Genomic DNA, 15849 nt, shown 5'->3' with positions numbered 1-15849 from the left:
TGAGAAAAACACTAGAGATAATCTCATGTTCACATTCGTTTCAGACCAGCATATCACCAAGACCCAAAAGGAAATTTAGCTGTACATTAGAACCACAACTCTAAGGGAAAATAAGGAAAATTAATCACACAGAGTGGCAAGAATCCATATACTGTACCCTATGGCCAGACACGAGGATTCTGATTTCTTGTGTCTCAATTTATTTTTTAGTTTTTATGTTTTTTGAGACAGGGGTCTCACTCTGTCATCCAGGCTGGAGTACAGTGGCGTGATCACAGCTCACTGCAACCTCAACCTCCCAAGCTCAAACGATCCTCCCACCTTAGCCTCTCGAGTAGCTGGCACCACAGGCACGTGCCACCATGCCCGGCTACTTATTAAAATAATTTTTGGTAGACGGGATCTACTCAGGCTGATCTCAAATTCCTGGGTTCAAGCGATCTTCCCACTTTGCCCTCCCAAAGTGCTGGGATTACAAGCATGAGCCACCATGCTCAGCCTCAATTTTTTTTTTTTTCCTTGAAATAGAGTCTTGTTCTGCTGCCCAGGCTGGAGTGCAGTGGTGCAATCTTAGCTCACTGCAACCTCTGCTTCCTGGTGCAAGTGATTCTCCTGCCTCAGCCACCAGAGTAGCTGGGATTACAGGTAGGCACCACCAAGCCTGGCTAAATGTTGTTTGTATTTTTTCAGTAGAGATGGGGTTTCACCATGTTGGCCAGGCTGGTCTCGAACTCCTGACCTCAAATGATCTGCCCGCCTCTGCCTCCCAAAGTGCTGGGATTACAGGCATGAGCCACAGTGCCCAGCTTCAATTTTTTAAAAAATATAAATGTAGGCTATGTGGGAGTTCATTTCTGAAATGTTTTAATCCATAGGTGATTTGCCACCCATAGGGATTACACTAAAGCAAATGACCAAAGATCCTCCAAGAGTCTCCAAGCTTCAAATTCAACCCCACCAATGAGAATCAGTAAGTCAGTTTCTTATTAACAGTCTTCTTTCTGACCTGATGAGAAATGCTTAGACCAGTTTTCTTCTACTTCTTTGAATCCATGATAGAGAGGAGTGGTTGCCCGGCGGCTGTTGCTGTCCTGGGATCCACTTGCCCACCCAAAGGGAGGACTTAGCAGGTTATGCTGTACCTTTTAAAACACAAATACTGAAATTAAGAAAGATACACAGTCACCATTCAGCTTTTCACTTAGGCATGATAATAGCTCGGTACACTGAATCTTGGTAATCTGAATGTGGGTGTTCTACATTCAAATATTCTGTTTTATTGGGCACCATTCAGCTTTTCACTCAGGTACGATAATAGCTTGGTATACCAAAGCCTGGGAAACTCACAAACCAAAATAAAAATTTAAAGATTTTTCTGTGACTACTTTTGGAATGCAATTTTTGGTGCAACATAAAGGGTATAGTGCTCAATGAAACATTTTAAGAAATGCTGAACACAGTTAAGTCTGAACGGATCCTCCTATCCTCATTTTGGATCCTTACAACAAAGGAATTTACCAATCCATAAAATTTACTACTTGACTGTCATTCAACCACTAACAAATACTCATCGAGGGCCGATGCTCAGGGCACTGCATCAGACACAGGTAGAGCAGGGCAATTCGTGGGAGAATGCCTTTGAACACAGCCTACATTCCACTTTCAAAAAATGCATCAAATCAAGTAATCTACATGTATCACTTCTGGCTAAACATCAAGTACAAAGTCTCAGCGGTCCTCCTAATCCTACCCATCAACCTACCAAAACCTAAAACCTAAAGTGAGTAGGTCATTTGGGCTGCGGATCATGGTAACCATTGAGAAGAATAAAGTTCTCAGTAACGGTGAAGCAAAAAAGAACGTGTTGGTCTGTACCTGCTCAAATAGATACACAGGGGCTTTGGAGTACTGATGAAGCAGATAATCAAAGATGAGAAGGAGGCGAGCCAAGATAAGTGGCACGAAGCGCATCTGAGCATCCATGTTGACGCTCAACTCCTGGATGATCTGGACAAAAAGCGACAATATGGCCCGCCGGCCTGTCTCAGTGAAATTGTGGAAAATGAGGAGGAGCATCTGCAGGTGTTCTACATTCAGATCCTCTGTCTCATTGGGCACGACGCCTTGCAAGGCATTCTGCTTCATTGTAGACAAAAACCTACCAGAGAGAAAAGATGACTATATCTGGTGGGAAAAAGAGCATTCCCCAGGAGTTACAATGTCAAGCACTAGAGGAGTTAAATTTCCTAAACCCAGGCAGTAAGATAACAAATTAAGGAAGAAAAAAAGGCTACATGGTAAAGACAAGACAGAAACTAAATTTTGGCTAAAAAAAGTCAGACTTGGCCAGCCAGGCACAGTGGCTCAGTCTATAATCCTAACACTTTGGGAGGTCGAGGGGAAGACTGCTTGAGGCAAGCCTTAACACAGGCGTGTTAATGCCCACCCTGTCATCTGTGACCATGAAAAGTACTACAAGCTCCCCCACAAAAATGTTGCTATTGTTCCTTTCTGATTAACAAACTTGGACAGGTGAACCAATTCAATTACTTTTCCCCATATTTTGATTCTATCATTTAATTCTAGTTTTGAGAGTTTATACTACAGGTTAAAAATCACTGCATGATAATAGTCAAAAATAACTCGATAGACTATAAAGCAATAAAAAAGAAAATATACTATTCAGAGAATTTGTCAGAAGAGCTTTTATGCAAAAAAGGAATGAATGTAGCCAACTGTTTCCATTGCCTTTGGCTATTTGGAAAGAGATTTGTGTTTTAATATTAGGAAAGAGATTTGTGTGTTTAACAAGGGTTTCCCTCATTGCACCCCTCGACCCTCTCAGCCTTTTTGCAAGATTCCACCAGGAAAAATATAGTGGGTCTTTGGCACTCAAGGAGGTTTATGATTTCTCAAATCCAGCATTAGAGCTATTTGATCCTACAATGGGGAACAGAAAAAGCAAAGCCTTTTAGGAAAACAAACTGCTTTGAAGACTTCTAACCATGTAAACAAAAATGGCAAATACAGGTCCATCTAAAGCGGATTTAGATGATTAATCTGAGCTTCCCCCAAGGAAAAAAATTCTTTAAAATTTCTCCAAAAAACACTGCAAGTGCCCCTAAGTGGTTTCATGTTGAAAGCAAAATAACCAAGGACAGAGCTGGCTTCCCTGCTTGTCTTTCAAAAAAGCAGGTCAGGATAAAATTGGTTCTGTTCAAGATTGTGGTTCCATCGAATAATTATAACCAAATCCCCCATGTGCTACAGGGAGATTTATTTCCAGACCAAAGTTGACATACTTGTTTTCTAACAGCACATCTCCAAGTCCATCCCTCTTCTACCCTCCCCACTCTAAACATTATCATTACAGCAAAGCCTCAAAGCCACAGATTAACTACAAAGAAGTCAAACAAATAAAAAAGGAAATAACCTTCTCTATAGGCCTTCTCTTACAGACATCTTACCTGTCCCAAACTTTAAGGCATTCTGGGACGTCAGGGTCACCTTGAGCACTAGCTTTATGTTGCCAGATGAGCAGGAGGCGTGAAAGCACAGAGAGGCTTTGAGGGTGAATGTACAAGGGCCAAGGGCCCTCAGAAAAAGGAGCCACTCCTAGCTGCTGCAACAGTGTGTTCTGACAAGAAAGACATGGAACAGAACATTAGCAAACAGATATGGGATAAAGTCAAAAGGTGACTCATGTTCTCAAACGTTTGTTTGTTTAATATTGAACAGAATATTTTAAAGAAAGAAGGACCCAGAAATTCAGACTTTGGAATAGTTTGGATAAAGATCATTTAGGTCAACAAATGAGAAAAACATAAGTGAAAACTTACTGATCTAACCTCATTAACATTTATAGTTAATGAGTGTCAGATATGGGCTCCTGAAAAAGGAGAAAAGCATTGAGATACCAGAATCAGGATAATTTTGTAAATGGACAAAACATGAGAAGTTGTTGCCTTTGAAAGCAAACTTCTTGAACAACTGTAATAGCTAATAGTTTTTCTTTAATAATCAGTTACATAATACAAATAACACCCAAAAGGGGAAGATCCAACAACTTAGAGATCCGCAGTATTCGCAGAGAAATTCTGCCTATGAGATCTCAAGGCACCCAGAACTCAACAAGGCTGTTCTTCACCTCCAGGTGGAGCATGTCTTTCAAGTGAGCTTCATTTTCAGCCCAGTAGCTAAGCTGCAAATTATCTTCTCAAACACACACACGCACACTGAGCAGGATGCCAATGGAAAACCAGACAAATGCCTGCTTTCTCACTTGGCTTCAGAAGACAGAAAGCATGGTTACTGTGGGATGTAGGATAAATTTCTAAGTCTGCCAAATTAAATTATATTTTTATACTACATCCTCAAGGACTCTTCCTTGGAAATGAATGTTTCGCAAAATGTCGCTGGCCTCAAGAGCAGTTTCCGTGGACTACACAGTTACCATAGGTTGAGCTAAGCGCAGAGCATACTTTGTTGTCACACCGGATGTGCCAGGCAGAGACAGGAAGTATTATGTGCTCCATGTCACTGATAAGGGATGGTGAAGGTCTCTAAGTGGTAAAGCCAGGTTTATCTCTAAAACCATGTTCTTTATTTATTTATTTTTTTTTTTTTTTGAGATAGAGTCTCACTCCATCACCCAGGCAGGAGTGCGGTTGCACGATCTCAGCTCACTGCAACCTCCACCTCCCAGATTCAAGCAATTCTTGTGCCTCAGCCTCCCGAGTAGCTGGGATTACAAGCATGTGCCACCATGCCTGGCTAATTTTTTTATTTTTAGTAGAGACGGGGTTTCACAATGTTGGCCAGGCTGGTCTCGAACTTCTGGCCTCAGGTGATCTACCCACCTCCCAAGTGCCACGGTGCCCGGCCTCTAAAACCACATTCTTAACCACCATGCTCAACAAAGTCATAAACAACTTCTTAATTCCTAAGTTAAATGAAACAATTCAAAAAAAAAAAAAAAAACCTACCTGAGCTACATGAAAAATACTAACTGTAGCACAATTCTAATAATGGAAAAATCAGGAAAAAAAATCTAAATGTTCAAATCAAGGGGCGTACCTAGCCACATATATGGATAAGTAACATATATTCCTTATAATGCTATTTTTAATGCTTTTTTTTGCTCATTTTTCATCTTTGTGTCAGTTTTTCAGTCCTCAGAGCCACAAAAATGAGTTAACATTCCATAGGAACCTGGTCTTTCCCTTCCACCCCATCCTTCCTTCTCAGCTCTAAGTAAGGTAACTGACTCTCTAAGAAGTCAAACTGCACCACAGTCCATCTAGCAGCAGAACTCTGGCTGAGTCCTCCCTTCCTCCACTCCTCTTTCATACTGGCATTTCTAAGGGTTCAGCCTCAGCCTTCAGCTATCTTGCTAGTCTCACTGTTTCTCATTACTTCAAAAATTGCCCCAATTTAATTCCTCAATTTCAGACTCACATTCCGAACTATTTTCTAGACACTGGCACCCCAAAACTTCATCATAGTTAAACTGAAACCTTAGGCCGAGCACAGTGGCTCACACCTACAGTCCCAGCTATATGGGAGACTGAGGTGGTAAGATCACTTGGGCCAGGAGTTCGAGCAGCCTGGGCGACATAGCGAGACCCCATCAGGAAGACGGACGGATGGAAGGAAGGAAGGAAGGAAGGAAGGACGGACCAGCCAGGCATGATGGCACACACACATAGTCCCAAAAGGCTGAGGGCAAGAGTACTGCTTGAGCCCAGAATTCAAGACCAGCCTGGGAGATACAGTAACATCCCCACCTCTAAAAAAAAACAAAACAAAACCCAATCTCTCTTACCCCCAAACCAACTCCCCTTCCTGACTTTCCTGTCCCTATTAATGACAATAGCATCCTTCTAGTTTCATTTGAGTTTTAAACTCAGGCAATATCCAAGACTCCTTCCTTTCCATGCTCTTCACCCCATTCAAATAATGGCCCATGATCTCTGCAAAATGTCCTATGCCTATCTCCCTCCTTTTTCATGATCTCACACTAACTCAAGTTATCTTTATTTCCTCAGTGTCTATAATAGTACCTGGCACATAGTAGGTGCTCAATGAATATGTATTGAACAAATGAACCAAGAGACTGCAATAATAATATTAAACAATAATACAATTATTAAGAGAGCTAACATTTAGAAGGTACTAGTACTAGGTACCAAGCACTATTTTTGTTTTACTTTTCTTATGTGGTAAAGTATCATAACATAAAATTTACCATTTCAACCATTTTTACATGAACAGTTCTGTGGCATTAAGCACATACACATTATTCTGCAACCCTTACTACCATCCACGTCCAGAACTTTTTCATCTCTCCAAACTGAAACACTGTACCCACTAAACACCAAGTCCCCATTTTCCCATCTCCCTGCCCCACGCGACCACCATTCTACTTTCTGTCTCTATGAATTTGACTACCTAAGTACCTCAGAAGTGGAACCATACAGGGTTGTATTTGTGCTTCTGTGACTGACTAATTTAGTATCATGTCTTTACGGTTTATCCATGTTGTATCATGTGTCACAATTTCCTTCCTTCTGAAGGCTGTATAACATTCATTGTATGGCTGGATGTTTTGTTTATCCATTCAAATGTCAATGGACACCAGGGTTGCTTCCATCTTCTGGCTACTGTGAATAATACTGCTATGAACATGGGTGGATAAACACCTGTTCAAGCCCCGGCTTTCATTTCTTCTGGGGTATATAAGTAGAATTGCTGGATCATATAGTAATTCTATTTTTTTTGGGGGGGCAGATGGGGATCTTGCTATGTTGCCCAGGCTAAAGTACAGTGGCTATTTGCAGGCGCAATCATAGCATACTACAGCCTCAAACTCCTGAGCTCAAGTGATCCTCTTGCCTCGCCTCCCGAGTAGCTGAGACTACAGGCACGTGCCACCATATAGTAATTCTATATGTAATTTTTGCAGAATTGACATACTGTTTTCCACAACTACTGTATCATTCTACATTCCCACCAGCAATGCATCAAGAATTCCACTTTCTCCACATCCTCACCAACACTTACTTTCCATTTAATAACAGCCACCCTAATGCGTGTAAGCGAAGTGGTATCTCATTGTGGTTTTGAGTCACAAACATAATGGAATATCATACAGTAGTCCAAACAAGAACTATAGAAATATATAACAATATAGATGAATCTTGGCAATACAGTACTATATCATACTACATGAAAAAAGAGAGAGCTTGAAAACATTACATACAGCATGATGTCATTTGCTATAAAACTACAAGCAATTATTAAAACTTTTTTTAAATTTAAGGAATATAGATTATATATGTACATACACATACATATACATATATGACTAAGGACATGAGGAACTTGAGATTTAGGATTCAAGACATCAGCTATTTCAGTGGGGAGAGAGAACCGTAAGATTGGAAGTTCATAGTCAATGTCCTAGATTTTGTTTTGGTGGTGGGTTTGCAAGTACAAGTGTATATGAGAGCATCTATCTCCTATAATTTGATTGATTCTTTTAAAACACACATTTTAATTTGTCTTTCTTCAATTACTAAGGATGTTGAATACTTTTCCTATGTTTATTGACCATTTATACTTCTTTTCATATAAACTGCATAATCATCAGGAGTTTCTGTTTGTTTTTGTGGGTTTTCCTTTTCTTTAAGCTTACTGACTTAAGATAAAAGACATATTTTTTTTTCTGGAAATGATCCTAAATATAAGGCACAGGGACATATTAGAATCACCTCTCAACGCTCTTTCCAGGGAGGGGATTTAATGACAAACTGTTCCTTAACAATTGGAGCTACAGGCCGGGCGCGGTGGCTCACGCCTATAATCCCAGCACTTTGGGAGGCTGAGGCGGGCGGATCACTTGAGGTCAGGAGTTTGAGACCAGCCTGGCCAACAAGGTGAAACCCTGTCTCTACTAAAAATACAAAAATTAGCCAGCCATGATGGCACACACCTGTAATCCCAGCTACTCTGGAGGCTGAGGCAGGAGAATCGCTTGAACCTGGGAGGTGGAGGTTGCAGTGAGCCAAGACCGTGTCACTGCACTCCAGCCTGGGTAACAGAGCAAGACTCCATCTCAAAAAAACAAACAAACAAACAATTGGAGCTGCAGCCTATGGAAGGTGGTGTCATGAGCTCTTGCCTAGATGGTCACAGCACACACAAACCTGAAGGTTAGGTGACTGAAGGTCAGAGGTTACCAGTGAGTGGTTGAAGTGATAGAGAGCTGCAGCAAACTCTTCATCTGATGAACCTTGAAGACAAGTAGAAAAGCCAATTATTTAAGCAGCTATTGAATGCACCACACCTCCCTGCCAACAGCCAAACTCCATGAGAAAAAAAAATCCATCAGGCACATATCTTGTCTACTGACCCTTGAGTCCATCTTTGTCCACCTCCTTGATGATACTGGCTAGGGTGGCCATATGGTGTTCTGAAAGAGATACACTCAGATAGTTTCGGATAAAATTGTTCCGAGAGTTCAACATGGAAGAGGTGATGAAGTTCAAAATGTTGGAAGCCAGACCTAAGAACTGAAAGGAACACACACAAAAAAGCTCTTATCAGGGTCATAAGCCCAGCATTCCTATAAACTCTGATTACAAATAGAAAATAAAATATGCTCATAGGTCTCCTGCAATAAACACAATGAATGAAAGAATCAGATTTTAAATCACTTACAGTGGGCCTAAGTTTCATTATGAGTCTCTCTTTCCCACGTAATTCTACTTACACAAAATGGCATTCCAGTTTAATATAACAGATGTTACAAAACAGTGTATGAAAACAGGATTTCCAAATAGACTGACCCATTTCTTTTGTTCTCCTAAGGTCCTCTGTCCGGCTCCAATTCATTACTGATATATTCAATCCTGAAGCCTATATGAATGATTATTACACATATATAGAATTCCTAGCTCTTCTCTCCTAAAATTAAATTGAATTATTGTATAAATGTTTTTTGTCCACATCCTTGACTGTAAGCTATATATATGAAGGCAAGAACTGTATCTGACTCACTCACATCATCAGAACGGGGACTGACACTTACTAGATAATACTAGTTGAACCAACCGTTCAACCACAGCAAGCACTGATGATATATCAGACCTATGCTAAGCACTTTATAAATAGTCTCTCTTTAAGATGTCACAACACCTTTAGATGCAGGTACAATCACTCCCATATGATAGGAGACAAAACTAAGGCTAGAAAAAATTCAGATTCTTGCCCAAAGTCACAAAGCCATTAAGTGATTCTAAAGGCCAGCAGAGAAACAGTAACAGTCACATAAGTTCTTTAATGACACATAATCAAGACATATAAGTCCTAAGCAAAAATATCTTTAAATATTACAGTTATCCAAGCCACAAAATGTTTGCATTCAAATTATCTGCTTCTCATACCCCTAGCTCCCCATGTCCACTTCCCCTAAACCTTAGAAACCTACTCTTACCAACTCAGGATCTTTGCGACTCGCCAGAATGTTGCCCTTCTCACCAGGGGCCTGCTTACTGGGGCTTTTAACCCGAGGAGAGCTTTCCAGTGGAGGAGGTGGGGGAGGAGGCGGAGGTGCTGCTTTCTCTTTACTGGGAGAAATAGTCTCCTCAAACCATTGCCCCAAAATAGGCTCACTGTCATCGTCTGAATAGAGAAAGATAAAGTAACAAAAATAAATATTTTTTAAAAGTGTTTTTGGTGCATCTGCTTCCTAAAAGTACTTAAGTCAAAAGGAATACAAGGATATCCCAATTGTGATGATGGTTACAAGATTGCATTTGTGTATCAAAACTCATCTAAATGCATACATAAAATAAGAGCAACACTCATCATCAATAACTGATTCAAATGTTTGGATAGATTCAACCCGTTAAGAATCTCTCACATTATTGCATGTAAATTATACCCCAATAAAACTGATTTCTTTTTTTTTTTTTTTTTTTTTTTTTTGAGAGGGAGTCTCGCTCTGTCACCCAGGCTGGAGTGCAGTGGTGCAATATTGGCTCGCCGCAACCTCCACCTCCCAGGTTCAAGCAATTCTCCTGCCTCAGTCTCCCGAGTAGCTGGGACTACAGGCTACAGGCATGTGCCTGGCTAATTTTTGATTTTTAGTAGAGATGGGGTTTCACCATATTGGCCAGGCTGGTCTCGAACTCCTGACCTTGTGATCTGCCCACCTCAGCCTCCCAAAGTGCTGGGATTACAGGTGTGAGCCACCGCGCCCAGCCAATTTTTCTTTAAGGAGCCCAACAAAGAAAGAAAAACAACTTCACATTATTTTACCGGTAACAAGCCAAATATTTTCAAGAGCAAATTTATACTTGCCTTATCAACCATAAATCACAGGACGGTAAGAATCACGGCTCCCTTCGTATTTCACATTGTTCCCACAAACCTGATTATGAAAGAATCTGAGGTACTTACCTTATTCACTCTCTCATCAAACTAAGGCAGGAGGGCATGCCAGTGTGTTCACTACAACAGGATTAGGTTTCTCTACTCAAGCTTCCCTAAACTATGACTATGATAACATCCAAACGGAACACCTCACATGTGACCTTTTGAGTTTCACTGAGAAAGCTTAGAGCAGAGGTCACAAAATGAGTCAACACAGGAAGAAATATGGAACAATTGAGATGTTTTCTGATTTTGGAGGGAAAGGAATGAAAAGTAACCCAGGCTTGGCTGAAAGTTGTTTCCATCATTCATTCATCAACAGCTCAACTTGCTCTTAAATAACATGTCATCTTTGAATGCACATAAAACCAAGGTCCAGGCTAAGCAGGTGAAAACAAAATGGAAACTTTTGTTTGGTCAGGAAACTACAGGAATCTGCTGAGAACACTCCTGTTGCACTCTATAGCTTATCTCTGGGAGAGAGAAAAGAGCGGCCTCTACCTTGGCTGCTGTCCTCCTCCGTGCTACTGAAATCGTCCTCATAGTAAGTATTGGAGTCGGTGGAGGCGCTGGCATCGCTGCTCATGGAGCCCTTCCTCTGCCGCTGCAGGACACATGCCTAGGAAAATGACAATTACAAAACCGGAGCCATCCTATTTAATCTCATGCATCGCATGAAAACTTTCTCCATAATCTCTTTTATTTTTTCCTAAATCCAAGAGTATGCCTCTTAATAGCTCCCTTAATTAAGGACTTTCATCACTTTCCCCTACAAAAACACTACCAACCAGAGACGTGGACAAGAATTGAAAAAAGGAGTGTTTCCATAGTGTCCTCTATGCTTCTGCTTCAGTATGCCAATCATCACAAATCACCAAGTAGCCACGTGTATCACAAAACTGATAATTAATAACTGATTCAAATGTTTGGATAGATTCAACCTGCTAAGAATTTCTCACTTCTTCAACACCAGTACCAAAACTTTGGGTCTATAAAGGTCATGGTGTGTAGTCAGTCTTATTCATTTCAAGAAAGTTTTATATATATATATATACATATATATATATCATATAAAATATATATCATATATATAAAATGAGACATTCTTCTAAATTATCAATGGCTTAACTCCCACCCACCTTTCTGTAGGAAGTTGAAAGTAACGTCAAGAGCAGGTTCATCAGTGGGACAGAGTCAATCAGCCGTTGAATCCTCTGTATGGAGGTGCTCTGGGCCATAATGCTCAAGGCTGCAGGGGGGCCATCTGTCTCCCAACCCTGAAGGCAATGATATCAAAGGGCAATTAATGATACTACTCAGCCAGAAAAAACAACTTGAGTTGATGGATCAAGCTTGCTTGGCCAGAAGTGGATCCCGCAATCAATATGCTGATTACCATGGGGATAACCTCCTCACCTTGTGAAGGGCCTCCACTTGTAGGTCTTGAAAGAGAGACGTTAGCAGTTTGATGGCATGGTTTGCCAATATTACTGAGAGTACCCCAAATCCCTGATGCCTACACAAAGAAAAAGGAAAACACAATCCTTAAAATAATTAACAATAAATTACAACTTCTGAAGCAGTGGATCTTGCCATTTTGGGGTCTCAGACCCCTTTCAGACTCTGTGGACCTTCAGAAAAAAAAAATTGTACATACATACATCTGCATATAATTTCTGAAGTTCACAATCTCCTTGAACCCCATCCACAGATGGCCTAAGGATCTGCAGGCTTCAGGTTTAGAACTCCTGGACTAGGCTGGGCACGGTGGCTCACACCTTAAATCCCAACACTTTTGAGAGGCCGAGATGAGAGGATCACTTATGCCCAGCAATTTTAGACCAGCCTGGCAACCTAGAGAGGGAGACCCTGTCTCTACAAAAAAATTAAAAAGTTACCCAGGCATGGTGGCATGTACCTATGGTACCAGCTACTTGGGAGGCTGAGGTGCACCACTGCACTCCAGCCTGGGTGACAGAACAAGACCTTGTCTCAAAACAAACAAACAAACAAACAAACAAATAAATAAATAAATAAATAAAACCTCCTGGAATAGAAGAAACTCCCAAATGGAAAAATTTTTGGAATTTAAACAATCAGTTCAAGGCTAATGGGTTATGCAAAGATGCTGACTTTTAAATGTAGATTGAACTTTTAAAGAATCATTATTTTGAAAAGAAAAAGGTTTGAATTACCAACTTCTATAAAATATCTGGAAACAAATCTAAGAGAATAAAAAGAGAGGCCTGGAGCAGTGGCTCATGCCTATAATCCCAGCACTTGGGGAGGCCAAGGTGGGAAGATCACTTGAGCCCAGAAGTTCAAGACCAACCTGGGCAACATGGCAAGACCCCATCTCTACAAAATATGAAAAACTTAGCCAGAAGCGGTGATGCACACCTGTGGTGCCAGCTACCCAACAGGCCGGGGCAGAAGGATCACTTGAGCCCAGGAGGTGGAGGCTGCAGTGAACTGTGTTCATACTACTGCACTCCAACCTGGGCGATAGAGTGAGGTTTTGTTTAAAAAAAGAGAGAGAAAAGAAAATTACATTCAAGTAAAGTGTTTTCCTCCTGTCCAAAATCTCCACATAACAAAAGGTTAATATATATGATTTGCAAGTTCATATAAATCAAAAAGAAAAAAGAACAAACACAGGCCAGATGCGGTGGCTCACATCTATTATCCCAGCACTTTGGGAGGCCGAGGCAGGAGGACTGCTTGGGGCCAAGAGTGCGAGACCAGCCTGGTCAACACAGCAAGATCCCATCTCTGCAAAAAATTTTAAAAATTAGCTGGGCATGGTGGTGCACACCTGTAGTCCTAGCTACTCAGGAGGCTGAGGTGGGAGGATCACCAGAGCCCAGGAGTTCAAGGTTACAGTGAGCTATAATCCTACCATTGCACTCTAGCCTAGGAGACAAAGTGACTCTACCTCTGTAAAAATAATAATAAAAAAATTAAAAAGAAAATGACAAATACCAAAAAGAAAACCAAGGCAAAGGACATAAGGCAGTTTACAAAAGAAATACAAATGACCAATAAATAGGTGAAAGGAAATACAATCACACTAGTAATCAAAGAAATACAAATACATGAAATATCATAGCATTCTCTCCTCTAAGATAAGCAAACATGAAGACTAATGATGCCCATTGTCAAAGAGAGCATGGGGAAATGGGCATATAAGCACACAGCTGGTGTCAATGCAGATTAGTGTTACTTTTCTAACGAGTAGTTTGACAAAACATTTCCAATGTTTAAATATGTGAGCCCTTTGTCCTAACAACGGTACTTTTGGGAATTCATCCCAACAGGACAATTAAGTTCCCAAAAGTTTATATTTCAGGAAGTTATCAAAACAAGACATTTGGAACAATCTAAATAAGCGCTTAGCAATAGGGGAATTAGGCAACTACGGTATATTTACATAGTGGAATACTGCTGGCCATTAAAAACTTAGACATTTTAATAGTGTCACTGAAAAGATGATGCAGTATTTCATATACACTGATCCCATTTTTGTAAACTTATATATATTTTATATGTGCACAGAAAAATGTCTGAAGGAATGTTTACCAATTTGAGTGGTAGAATTTGGGATCATTTTTACCTTTCCTATTTATGTCCATCTGTATGGCTTGTCACTTATACAACATACATGTATTCTTTTAAAATATGAAGAAACAACAGCCATTTTAAAAGCATAACTGCTACTTCTAAGGATATACTTCTTGGCATTCTTTCATTTCCCTTTACAATGCCAAGAATGAAAATGGCCACTCATAAAATCACAAACTACCGTTTGCTCTGGAACACTCTTACCTCCTTACTTTGCCTAGTATCTATCAACTTACCGTGTCAATACCGGCTTCAGATTTCAGCTTAATTAGCACTTCCTTGGGGAAGCCTGCTCTGATGTCCCTAGCCAGGTCAAATGCCCCTGTTCTAATACTCTCTAGATACAATTTGACATGGCCAGGCAGATTGGCTCATGCCTGTAATCCCAGCACTTTGGGATGCTGAGGCAGGCAGATCACTTGAGGCCAGGAGTTCAATACCAGCCTAGCCAACATGGCGAAACCCCAACTCTATTAAAAATACAAAAAAAAAAAAAAATCAGCTGGGCATGGTGGTGCACACCTGTAATCCTAGCTACCTGGTGGCTGAGGCACAAGAATTGCTTGAACCTGGGAGGCAGAGGTTGCAGCGAGTTGAGACTGCACCACTACACTCCAGCCTGGGCAACAGAGCGAGACTCTGCCTCAAAAAAAAAAAAAAAAAAAAAATATATATATATATATATATATTTGTGTATATATATATATTTGTGTATATATATATTTGTATATATATATTTGTATATATATATTTGTATATATATATTTGTATATATATATATTTGTATATATATATATTTGTGTATATATATATATATATATATATTTGTATGGATACCTAGTTCATGTCTCTTGAGAATATGTCCATTTTTATGTTCATCACAGCAATCCAGAACTAACACAGAGCCTGGGACACAGAAGATGCTCAGAGGGTAATTTGTTAATGCAGTCCAGGCTGTGACCTCTTCCTGAAACTCCAGACTCACATATCCAACTGCCCACTCAACATCTCACATAGAGGTCTGACAGTCATCTTACACTCAGCATGGCCAATATTACGTTTTTATTTCTTCCCCATCTTCCCATTCAACCCACTCCTAAACAAGTGTTCCCAGTATCAGTAAATTATACAACCCAGTGACCCCAAGCCAAAAAATTGTGATGTCATCTTTTTCACACCCAACATACAAGCCATCAGTAAATCCTGCCAGCTGTACCTTCCAAATATATTTCAATTCGGCCTCTTTTCTCAGCCTTTGCCGCACCACCCTATCCAAGTCACCTTCATATCTCATCTGGAATGATGCATTTTTGCTAACTGTTCTCCCTCCTTCTTATCTTATGCCCTGCAGTCTATCCTCAGATCACCAATAAATCAGGTTGCATCTCTCCCTTGTTTAATCCTTCTAACAGTTACTGACTGCACTTGGCCCTAGGTGATCTGGCCACTGGCTACCTGTCTGACCTAATTTTCTACCACTCTCCCACCTTGGTTTCTCCATTTTAGCCACACTGACCTTGCTGACCCTCAGAAATGTCAATGATACTTCCATCTCAAACCTGAACAATTCTACCCCAAATACTTACATAGCTCTGTCACTTCACATATGGTCTCTACATCATGTCTTTGGAGCCCTTTCTGGATCATCCTAAATAACTAAATAACTAAAATAATAGCCCTGGGCTGGGCACAGTGGCTCACACCTGTAATCCCAGCACTCTAGGAGGCTGAGGTGGGCAGATCATTTGAGGCCAAGAGTTCGAGACCCTGCCTGGCCAACATGGTGAAACC

General features: G+C 40.6%; 1 protein-coding gene across 20 annotated transcripts in view; it reads right to left on the bottom strand.

Annotated features, from left to right (window-relative positions):
• Positions 1-15849, bottom strand: part of UBR4 (ubiquitin protein ligase E3 component n-recognin 4) — a 136469-nt gene that overhangs the window by 101604 nt on the left and 19016 nt on the right. For all 20 annotated transcript variants that reach the window (XM_063594400.1, XM_063594405.1, XM_063594395.1 and 17 more), the window contains exons 12-20: positions 11854-11953; positions 11577-11714; positions 10939-11056; positions 9497-9684; positions 8414-8573; positions 8208-8293; positions 3468-3637; positions 1876-2158; positions 1007-1142 (exon numbers count right to left, since the gene is read on the bottom strand). In XM_063594400.1, the coding sequence (XP_063450470.1) occupies positions 1007-1142; positions 1876-2158; positions 3468-3637; positions 8208-8293; positions 8414-8573; positions 9497-9684; positions 10939-11056; positions 11577-11714; positions 11854-11953 (1379 nt within the window). The remainder of the gene's footprint in view (positions 1-1006; positions 1143-1875; positions 2159-3467; positions 3638-8207; positions 8294-8413; positions 8574-9496; positions 9685-10938; positions 11057-11576; positions 11715-11853; positions 11954-15849) is intronic.

This window comes from Pan paniscus, chromosome 1, assembly GCF_029289425.2.
Source record: "Pan paniscus chromosome 1, NHGRI_mPanPan1-v2.0_pri, whole genome shotgun sequence".
NCBI lineage: Eukaryota > Metazoa > Chordata > Mammalia > Primates > Hominidae > Pan > Pan paniscus.
The sequence above is the reverse complement of the archived record's forward strand: the minus strand, read 5'-3'. Positions and strand labels throughout refer to the sequence as shown.